Source organism: Vigna unguiculata, chromosome 2 (genome assembly GCF_037176805.1).
Source record: "Vigna unguiculata cultivar grain cowpea cultivar isolate G323 ecotype 2 chromosome 2, ASM3717680v1, whole genome shotgun sequence".
Classification (NCBI taxonomy): Eukaryota; Viridiplantae; Streptophyta; class Magnoliopsida; order Fabales; family Fabaceae; genus Vigna; species Vigna unguiculata.
The window spans coordinates 34,888,172-34,899,821 of record NC_140793.1 but is presented as its reverse complement, the minus strand read 5'-3'; the positions used below and the strand labels follow the sequence as shown (position 1 = coordinate 34,899,821).

The window sequence follows — 11,650 nt, the reverse complement described above, 5'->3', positions numbered from 1 at the left end:
TTATGTATTTACTTTATAATCTTTTCCTCTTGAATGTCCCTTATCGTAGTTAGAAGATTTCATATAAAATTGAAATGTGTCTGAGATTACGAGTTTTAGGATTTGCAGAGCTTATTCCTCCACTCAATGATGTTTTGTCTGCTTCTCCTCTCCTACCTGAATCATTTCATCGTTTGTGCGTGAGCGATGTCATTTTGTGGCCCAGACACTATCTTTTTGTTTCTTTACTTCACATTTGCGTTTCATATCTGCCGTTCATTTCGCACATTGTTCTTCTCACCACTCATGATAAACTCTTTGCCCTACGTCGCAACTCCCTAATCTATCTCTCTAATCAACCAAACAAATTGAACGGTGCATAAACCGATTGGCCACACCATCAATTGTGAAAACTGGTTTAAAATTTCATTTCATCCATTTTAGTTACGGTAAAAGGAAATGCATTGGTGATTATTTCTATTCATTCCACGGAAAGATACAGAGAGTTTGTGGAAAAAAAATGATGGGAGTTTAAAAATAGAGGTGATAGGGTAAAAAGAGGGAGAAATTTGTGAGGCTATTTTGGCGCTGAGAATATCCGAAAGAAAGAGATTAGAGTATTTTCAATTGATTATGTTTGTGTTGAGTTCAGTGTCCACACGCTACTAACAAGAAACAAGAAGAAGAGTTTGTTTCGTATTGCATTGGCTTCCATCTAGATTTGATTGCGTCAGTAACATAACAGAGAAATGGTTTTAGAGGAATAGCAGGAGAGAGATGAGAGTGATAGTGCCTCTACAAGGGGTTGTTCAAGGCACAGGTGGTCTTTTCTGGGGTTCTGTTATTCCTTGTGCCCTCTTCTACTTTCTTCAACTCTTCTTCAAAACCAAGACACGTCACCACCAACCACCACCCTCCCACAACCATAAGGACGATTCCACCACCTTCCACCGCTCTCTCTCTTTCGCTGCAAGGAACGCCTCTGCCTCTGCTTACGTGTCCCCTCGCGCCAATTCCATAACCGCTGCTAACTCTTCTTTCCATCTAGGTTTCAACAAGGTGGCCGATGATCCCTACCACCAAACTCATAATCCCGATGGTGTTATTCAACTTTCTTTGCACCAAAACACCGTGAGTGACTTCTTCTCTTCTCTTCTTTTCGCAATTGAACTGTAATTCACTCTGTTATCTGTCGCTGCTTGTAGCTATCTCTTGATTTAATTCAAGATTGGGTTCACTGCAACGGAAGCGCTGCTATATTGGGGACACCTCTCACCATTTCTAGGATTGTTCCCTACCAACCTTTCGATGGATTGATGGAGCTCAAAGTGGTAATTCTTGTCTGTTTTTTTATGTGATGAAGGGATTGTTGATGAGAAGGTTGGATGAACAAACAATCTATGTTGATCCTATAACCCTGCAGGCTGTGGCTGGTTTCATGTCTCAAGTTTTGGAAAAGCCGATTTTCTTCAACACTTCGCGAATGGTACTGACTGCAGGTGCTTCCTCTGCCATTGAGATTCTGGGCTTTTGCCTGGCAGATAACGGAAATGCATTTCTTGTTCCCACGCCACTTAGCCCCGGGTAACAATCACTTCCCAATCTCCCAATTCCTATTTTATGTTGCAGAAAAGGTTTTAAGTTGGAGCTACAGGGGCAGTTTTGTCCTGATCCATGTCATGATAGTATAAATAATGGCCTATGTCACCGCACTGGAGTTGCCGAAACTCTTCTAAAAAGATATTTGTGGTCATAATCTATGATTTATGGGCAGTTTTTCAAACCTTAACAGGGTTTAAATTGGGAGTGTAATAGCGTTTTACCACAATATTTTTACTTTTATATGCTACAAAATTGCTTGTGTACCTTAATTAAAAGCCATTATGTACAGCGTTTTTCTTTTCTTTTAGAAAAGAGGAAAATATTTCATGTGGATCCCAAAAGTTGATGCACATCAAAAAAGAAAAAGAATAAAAGAAAAAGTAATAGATTGCAGAATGAGACGTACTACTATATTAATTAACCAACAACCTTAATTAACAAACTTTTTCGTCATATTCATATTTAAATTTTCTTTGTTGATGAAAATGATATCATATTATCATCTTAAAGATGCTATAAAATATATATTCTGATAAGATTAAAAAGATAAAAAGAAATAGAAATTGTTGAATAGGTATCAAAGAAAAGTATACCTCTATCATTATCCTTTTAACTTTACATTTAAAGGAAAATAATAGATTAAAAATTAAATAATTGTTTGACAATTATATTATAATATAATAATAAATATAAATGATTGATGAGTTAAATAAAATTACGAAGAAATTGTGTATGTATTATTTTTCACTTTTAAACACAATATGCAGTTTTGACGAGGTTTTAAAATGGCGCACTGGAGCTGAGATAGTACCTGTTCCCTGTCGCAGCGCTGATGACTTCAATTTAAGTATAAATTCACTTGAGAGAACCTTCAATCAGGCAAAGATGCGTGGTCAAAAAGTTCGTGGAATTATAATAACCAACCCGTCAGATCCTGCTGGCAAATTGTTGAATCGGGAAACACTGTTGGATCTTTTGGACTTTGCTAGAGAGAAGAACATTCATATAATCTCCAATGAAATGTTTGCAGGATCTTCTTATGGTAGTGAAGAATTTGTGAGCATGGCAGAAATAATGGAGGCAGAAGATCATGACCGAGACAGAGTTCATATAGTGTTTGATTTATCCAATGAGCTTTCTATTCCAGGTTTGAAGGCGGGTGCTATCTACTCCTATAATGACAATGTTGTAGCTGCTTCTAGCAAATTGGCAAGGTTCTCCACTGTTTCTGTCCCAACTCAAAGATTGCTTATCTCCATGCTTTCAGATACAAGTTTTGTGCAAAAGTTTATTGAGGTTAACAGATTGAGGTTGCGAAAAATGTATAATATATTCGTCACAGGTTTGAAGCAGTTGGGAATTGAGTGCACTAGGAGCAGTGGTGGTTTTTGCTGCTGGGCTGACATGAGCAGGTTGATTCGGTCTTACAGTGAAAAGGGGGAGCTTGAGCTGTGGGATAGATTGTTGAATGTTGTTAAGATCAATGTTACCCCGGGTTCCTCATGTCACTGTATTGAACCTGGATGGTTTCGTTTTTGTTTTGCTACATCAACTGAAAAGGATGTTTCTGTAGTGATGGAACGGATTTGGAGAATTTCCGACTCCAGAAAGTGAAAATAGTTTATGTGCTGTCAATTAGTTCCGCAAATTTAGTTGTTTTATTGATTCTTTATTCTTTTGGAGAACCCAGCATCATCCTCGTAGGAATAATCAATCACCAAGGGGAGTTGGAGGACATCATGTTATGCAATGGAGTTGCTTCAAAACGATAGGTTGTAAATTGTAATTTTAAAAACCTATGCTTCAAGACTATAATGTTTCAATGTGTAGTCAGAACCTGGTAGATGATTTCTGATGTCTTCAAATTTGGTTTCACGTGCAATCAAAGGAGAGTGCTCAGCCTGCAATGAGAGGAGAGTGTGAAAAGAAAGAAAAGATAGAAACTCCTCTGGTTATGAACTTATGGGCATGACAGTAGTTTTATATTTTTTGTATTCTTCACCTTCATTTTTTACATTTGTTTTATTTTTTCTGTAAACTTATAATAGAGAATCACATTTTTTTTTCTTTTTTGTAAATTTTAGTACGAAAGTCCTACTGTATATCTAATATTTGATGTGATAATTGAAATTTTCTAAGGGCAGACTTTAATAAAATATCCTTCTTGGAAGCTGATGTAGTCATAATTCAATCCTCCTTGAAGTCGTTTTATCAGTCAGGTGAGCTCCTCTTCAAAAAGACGGATCAGATCTAATGTTGACAACAACTTCAGCAGAGAACTTAAGCAAAAGTAGTTTTGTTTGCTTTGTCCATGATGAAATAAGAAGACTGCACATTTTATAAGGCATCGTAGTGTTACGATCTGAGCCACTAGACATGATCTTCATACAAAGAAAAACAATTTGTTTATGGTAATGACAGACATGCATTTGTTCAAGGGGAGAAAAGGCAGAGGCAGAAAGAAAAGATAAAGACTAGAAAAAGTCATATAACTGTAAGATGAAGTTTGTTTGCAGTAGGATATATACTGTTTTAGTCATATCCTTAAACGATATGTGTGATCTTCCACATTTTCACATACAGTGGTTTATCCCTCATCACATGTTACCGAAGCCGAAACAGAATTAGTAGGAAATGAATAACAAGACTTTTTGTTTCCTCCTTGAAAGCACGAGAAGTAATGGAATAAACAAATGCCCTTATTTGCAGAAGTTACAAATTTATGAAAAAAATAATGGCAATATAAAAAAGAATACAAAAGAATTTTTATCCTTCGTCTTTTCTACGTTTTGAATGCCAAAGTAACATCCTTATCCCTTGCCACCTTGCATACACAGTCGATCCTGATCCAAATCTCCTTCCATGTATATGGCTAAATGCCTAAATCTGATACCTTCTGTCCATGAAGAATTTAACAAATTAAGCAATCACTTCAGTTCTGAGCTGCACTGCATGGAAAAGCTCTAACTGATTAATGGGAATCTAATCCATTTCTAATGGATTCAAGGACCTGGACAACCTCAGCCATGCTTGGTCTCCTTAAAGGATCCTCCGAAGTACAAATTAGTCCCAATCTCATAACCTGAATCAATTCGTTCTCAGTAAAGCCCAGTAAATTTCTGTCAAAGCAATCTGAAGCTGAGCTAGTCTCTAACGAACCTCTTACATATTCACACAAGACCACCACCTCATTTGTGGTTGGACTTTCCACAGGCTTCCTCCCTGTAACCAGCTCCAAAAGAATAACTCCAAAACTGTAAACATCGCATTTCTCACTCTGCCTCAGCCCTTGAGCCAACTCTGGTGCAACATATCCCACAGCATTGTGGAATTTGGTCAGACCATAATTATCCAAAATGGGAAGCAACTTTCCTAATCCATAATCAGACAACTTAGCTTCATACTTGTCATCTAGGAGTATGTTAGAGGATTTAATGTTGAGATGAAGAATTGGAGGTCTACAGTCATGGTGGAGATAAGCAAGGGCTCTGGCAGTTCCCACTGCAATTTGAAACCTTCTAGACCAATATAATTCCCTATTTCCTCTACTAGTGCTGGTTCCAGCATAGCCCAACCCATGTAGATTATCATAGAGATTCCCATTTGGGACAAACTCTGATAGAATCAAATGCATTGAAGAGGACCAATAATAACCTTGAAAAGAAACTAAATTAGGGTGTTGAAGATTGCCTAGTCGCCCAATTTCATGCTCAAATTCCTCCTGGTTTCTAATCCTTCCCATAGTCTCCAGCTTCTTCACTGCAATTGAGATCCCGCCTTCAAAATCAGTTCGGTAGACTGTACCAATTGATCCACCACCTATCAAAGACTCTTTATCAAGCAATGCTTTGGTACCTGCCTCCCAATCTTCATATTTTGATGGTAAACTCTTGCTGAAGAGGACCAGCTTTCCAATTATAAGATTTGATTCTGTTGACCCAAGAGGGGTGCTCTCAACAATCATAATCTGATCATCCTCTTTTTTTCTTCCACGCGCCGCCATATTCATGATGGTCACCAAACAAACCCCAGTGAGAATTACAGCTGCAGCAACAATTGCAACGATTGCTGAGGTGCTCAGAACTTTAGCCTTCCCGGGAGATGAAGGCGATGTAGCTCCGTTTACCAAGCAAGGGGTGTCCAAAGGACGACCACAGAGAAAAGGATTATTGGAAAATGCAGATGCACCAAAACGCTGTATGTTTGCAATCTCAGGAATGAAACCAGACAGATTATTGAATGAGAGATCAAAATGTGTCAAGTTATTTAAGTTCCCAAGGGAAGTGGGGATTGGACCAGAAAGTGAATTATGTGACAGATCTAGGTATTGAATCCTTAATAGGTTTCCTAGGCTTGGGGGGATGCTTCCATCAAGCTGGTTATGATGTAGATTAAGGGATTCCAGGTTTGTCAAGTTGTAAAGAGTCTGAGGAATCTCACCTTGTAATTTATTACCAGAAAGGTCCCTGCAGCGACATAAAAGAATGAACTGAGATTTTATTCAGAGGGTTTAACATAATGCAGAGCAGTTAGAGAAAGATATAAAACTCACAGCCCAAGAAGAAACTTGCAATTGCTTATATCCTCAGGAATTTGGCCAGCAAGGTTCAGATTGTGCAAATCCAGCAATTCAAGAAGCTCGACGCTACCAAAGCCCTTGGGGATCATTCCACCAATGGAATTATTACCCAATTTGATAACAATTAGTCCCCGCAGTTCCTGAATATCCACTGGGATATTCCCCTCCAGCCTATTCAATTCCAACGCCAAGAGCTTTAGGCTCTTGCATTTTGTTATGCCGGAGGGAATCTCGCCATCCAAAAAATTCCCTGAAGCATCCAAGATTTGCAATCTACCACTACAGGCACTGATCTCAGGAATATGTCCTCCAAACCCATTATACGATAAATTGAGATAGGTAAGATTTTGCATTCCAAGGACACTGAACGGTGCCAAATCAGTGAACCTATTACTTCCAAAATCCAAATGTTCCAGACTCTGGCATGAGGAAACGAGCTCCTGCACGCTCCCTGACAAGGCATTGTTTCTCAGCGACACATAAGACAACCTTGGAATGCCACAAAGCCCAGAAGGGACAACCCCACTAAGGTTGTTGAAGGAGAAATCAAACCCTTCAAGGTTAAAGCAGTTCACCAAGGAGGCAGGAATTGAACCGGCGAGGTTGTTATGAGAAAGAGAAACGAACTTTGTTTTGTAGCAGTACCGAAACAAAGCCGAAGGTATCTCCCCAGTGAAGCCATTCTTGGATAAATCTAGAAACCGAATGCTAGGCAAATCACCAATGAATTCAGGGATCGAACCAGATAAAGCATTGGAACTCAAATTGATCTTCCACAGTGAGTGAAGATCACCATAACCTTCTGGAATACCACCCGAGAGACGGTTTCCGAACAACGTCAATATCCTCAACCTCTTCAACCCCGAAAGCGACGAGGATAACACCCCTCCCAAGCTAGTGTTCCATAGCACGATTCTCTCCACAAACCCTTCAGAGTTACACGAAACACCTTTGTAATCGTTGCACGGGTTCCCACTTGAAACCCACGAACTCAAGCTGGCGCGTGGATCGTCCGTGATGTTACCTTTGAATTCAAGCAAAATTTCCTTCTCAGTCACTGCAGAAGCTGTCACAAGACAACAAAAAACGGTGCACAGTAGAGCATGAGAGAGATGAATAGCACGGTGTCTTCTCATGCTCGAAACAATGTGATCATCCCTTTGACACCATAGCTGTCACAACCGAACCAGATTCGAATTCTGAGGTGTTACTTCCTCAGCTACAACGTTTCAGGTAATCGTAAACTCGGTTCAATAAGAAACAAAACATCACGATCATCACCGACGGGAAGCATTCTCATTCAGAAGACTAGAATTGCAGGAGAGAGAGAAACAAACCCAAAAAGAAAAAAGAGAATAAAACACAGTACCCGTTTAATCTCTCACTGCTTTATCCTTCATGGTTCTCCGTATAAGCACCAAGAACAAAGATTCAACAATGCCCATGCCGCGTTCCGTGTTTTTTAATGGTTGTTCATTGTGGGGTGACATAAAAATGGGTGCTTTTGGAGAGGAAGAGAGAGAGAAGAGTAAATGTGATGAAATGAAGAAGGTGGAAATGGTGGCTGTACCTTTGCTGGAAAGGAAGCAGGTGAGACAGTGGGAGGGAATTAAATAAAGTTCTTTTAATAGGGTGTGATGTATAAATTCAGAGATTGCCACCAAATGAAGGTTGAAGCACGTGCATGAGAGAGTGGGAGAGACCCTGTTTCTCTCTCTAGACTTCAACAATGAAAACCCAATCTGTGTCTGTGAGCTTGAGGAGTTACTGCTACTAATCTCAGCACCATGTCTTGTGTTGTTGTGTAGGGCCTGCTTCTCTTAACCGGCATTTATTCTTCCCTACCAACCAAGCCACCACCTCCCACATCGTTATCAGCAACACCATCCCATTTAATATGCAAGAGGAGATGGGTAATGTGGTAGAAACATTGGGGAAAATGAAAGAAAAGTTGAAGGAAGAAGAAGATGAGAGTGGAAAATAAAAGAGTTAAGGAGTGTGTTTGTTTGTCTGTAGTACCATTTCATGGCCCTCCTTGCTTTATTCTATCTATCCGTTTCCTTAGCGACACTTTTCATTGGAATTCGTCGTAATTAGCAGTTCATGACTTAATCATCTCCATTGTCTCCATTTACTTACAACTTTCAAAAAATAAAAAAATAATATATATATATATATATATATATATAATCTATTATGTTTTATAAACAACTTTTTTATAATATTCTACAACTTTTGTAACGGATTCGGATAAGTATAACTATCATGATTCCTGAGATGATAAATATTAATTATTTTTAAATTTAACAGTTAAAATAAAATTATTAAAAGAATATATTAATTACAAAAAAATTATTTAGAATTTGAATTTATGTTTCTTTATTTTTTTTATTTAGATATGTGATACTGAAATTATTTTATAGAAGATTAATTTTTTAAAATTTATATTTTGAGATAAATTATTTAAATTTTATTTTTGGGAAGATCGTTTATTTTTTTGAATAATTTGATTTAAATAAAACTTTTAAAAATTAAAATTTTATCAAAAATTATATTTTAAGTATTCATTTTTAACAAATTTTATTCAAAATTAAAAAATATATGTATAGAAATACTAGTGAGTATCTGCTTGTATGTACACAAAAGATAACTTTTCCACCCTCTGCTCTTCATTCTCACAATTCTATTGAATTTGCTATATATATATATATATATATATATATATATATATATATATATATATATGTGTGTGTGTGTGTGTGTAAAACATACATCAATGTATGTATCTAAACATATACTTGAGGTTTGGAAGGATAAATTAAAAAAAAAAAGAAAAAAAAACTTATAGTGGTCCAAATATCACGAAGCTCACAGTTATGAAAAAGGATTATTACATTTTAATGAATATTATAACTTGATAGTTACAGCATTTTTTATATTTTTAATGAATATTATTATTTTGTCTTTTTGTTTTACTGGATGTCTTCAAAACTATAAATTATTTCCACAATATTCTATCCAATACTTGAAGGTAAAGGCAAAGTAGAAAAAAATACATAAACAATCCGATTCTTGACACGTGGCATTTACTTGTGGTGATAGGTGATTGTGAGCGTCCGATTGAAATAGAAAAAAGGTTGGGGTCCTTCCCATTAAGTGTAGTAAACGTTTTATTATTTATTTCTTTTATTACGTATTTCAAGGGTCTGAAAAGTCCTTCTCTAAAACGTTATTCCCTTTTGTTCAAATTTGTCTTTTAGCATTTGAGCATAGAGAGGGACAAGAATCTCTTCACTTCTGTTCTTCTTTTCCTTTTATAAGTAAAAGGGTGATTTTTCTTACTTAATCAACGGTTAAAAAGACCAACTTTTGCAAATCACATACCATGTAAGCATAAATCACCATCTCCAAAAGGTAGGTTTCAATGGGGCCATGGTTTGAAAATGCATTTAATTCAATGCCTTTTTTATGTAAAAAAGCATCAATAATAATAATAATAATAATAAAAAAAAAAAAAAAAATCGTGGTCCTGGGGTCCTCCTAATCTTTGGATCCTTCTACCTCTTTTGAAAAGTTATACTTATGGAACCTCTAATTTCTTGTTGAATTCAACATTCCATAAATTAAATTCTTAAACTTAGAAGAGAGAAATTAATCTAAGAATTATACCTGTGTGGGTGTGTTATGTTGAAGATGATCAAGCATCTGAGAAAGTATTGAGCCATGTCCCCCAAAAGAAAACAAATGAGAGGGCCAAGTGACATGAACAATTCAATGTGATTTATGGAATCCACGTCAGACACACCATTTCGTTTTGCAATGGAATTCGAATCTGCAGCTGTGTTTTTAGTCTTGTGAAACAGTGGATGCACGTTAAGACAATTGTTAAAGGACACTTTAAGTTTAAGTAGAGTAACATATTCAATAAGCGTCATTCTGAGTTCTGAGGTTTTTTATGAATGAACAAACACTAAATACAACCAAGGAGAACAAACACAAATTGCTCTGTTGAGTTGTGCCGCACTCAATCTCAAACTGCGGACAAATGAACATACCTCACACCACAACATTATAAACTGCATAGGTTGTTTCAGACATTCATATACATATATATATATATATATATATATAAAAGTATAAATGTTCGAAATATCATATTATCAGTGATAAGATCAGGATACAATATATAAATAAGTGTAAACTTCACCTTACAAATTGATTTTGTAGAATTGAGTTGAACTTAAAGTTTACTTTTTAAAATTGTATCATACTCGTGGTTAAAGTTTATCCTAACAATGCCTGTTAGGTCTATTGTTCCATCAATTATCAGATCACTCATTAATGTTTACTCTCATGCACGATATAAATATACCTCGGTGTAAAAAAGTGTATTGAAAATCGTGTGAAAGTTAGACTTAAAATTCACTTTCTAACGATAAACAAATAAAAGATATTATATCTGATTATCTCATCCAAAATATCATATTATACATAATTTTCTAAACACTTAATTTCCTTGTTTATATAATTTCAAATTAATAAGAAAGATCATACTAACTATAAACCAAAGATAGACAATTTAAATCATTATAAAAACATTATTAATGAGATATGACTATTGACTTAATTTATTGTTGTATTTATTTTATTGCTGTTGTAAGAATACATTTGACTTATGATTATTCACTCAATTTATTATTGTATTAATTGTTGTTGGAAGAATATATTTGACTTATGATTATTCATTCAATTTATTATTATATTTATTCTTATAAGAACATATTTGACTTAGGATGTCATAGTTTGTAGGTATCCTTTTAGTAGAGAAGATGTTTGAACATGTCGAAAAGCTCTAGAAAGTGATAAAGAGGTGACCGGTACTAGTTAGTCGTAAGAAAAAATAAAACGACAACACTTCAAGTGAACATTAAAAGTTTAGGAAGATAACAACAATTAACAAAATTGTTATTATAATGAAATGAAATAATTAAATTTGATATTGTCAGTTCATATTATGGGTGACAAAGTGGGTTGGGCTTGATGGGCCAGTTCGTCAACTCATTTTAGCCCAACCCGCCAAGCAAGCCAAAGGCGCGTCAATCCACTCATTAGTCTTTTTTTTTAAATTAAAAATAATTGAAAAGATGAAATTTTCTATGTTATATTTTTGTAAAGATGTAAATATACAATACTATTATAATTTAAATCATTAACACTTACAAACTAAGTTCTAATTATTAGTTATAATAGAGTAATTTAACATGTAAATATAATAATTATTTTAATTTATTCAATTAAAAATATTGATTAATCAATTAAAAGCTTGGAAAATATTTATATGATTAAATATGCTTTAAATATTCATTTATAATATATATATATATATATATATATATATATATATATATATAAACAAATTTAAAAAATTAAAAATCAAAAAAATAATTGATTGGCCAACCCGCCAGCGTGTCACCCGTTGGCCCATCCCGT

General features: G+C 35.4%; 2 protein-coding genes across 3 annotated transcripts; one reads left to right on the top strand and one right to left on the bottom strand.

Annotated features, from left to right (window-relative positions):
• The first annotated feature begins 224 nt into the window (after positions 1 to 224).
• On the top strand, positions 225 to 3,751 carry LOC114172829 (1-aminocyclopropane-1-carboxylate synthase 6-like). 2 transcript variants are annotated; one of them, XM_028057084.2, is made up of 4 exons: positions 225 to 1,110; positions 1,185 to 1,310; positions 1,403 to 1,563; positions 2,409 to 3,751. In XM_028057084.2, exons 1-4 carry the CDS (start codon positions 757 to 759, stop codon positions 3,193 to 3,195), a joined length of 1,428 nt encoding a protein of 475 aa, XP_027912885.1. In that variant the 5' UTR covers positions 225 to 756; the 3' UTR covers positions 3,196 to 3,751. The 2 variants fall into 2 exon arrangements, with proteins under 2 accessions (XP_027912885.1, XP_027912884.1); XM_028057083.2 differs by having other exon boundaries at positions 242 to 1,110; positions 2,349 to 3,751.
• Positions 3,752 to 4,042: 291 nt separating this feature from the next.
• LOC114172822 (putative LRR receptor-like serine/threonine-protein kinase At1g12460) lies at positions 4,043 to 8,161 on the bottom strand. Its single transcript, XM_028057076.2, has 2 exons — positions 6,134 to 8,161; positions 4,043 to 6,047 (listed from the first exon to the last, which is right to left on the bottom strand). Exons 1-2 carry the CDS (start codon positions 7,294 to 7,296, stop codon positions 4,553 to 4,555), a joined length of 2,658 nt encoding a protein of 885 aa, XP_027912877.1. The 5' UTR covers positions 7,297 to 8,161; the 3' UTR covers positions 4,043 to 4,552.
• Positions 8,162 to 11,650: the final 3,489 nt, after the last annotated feature.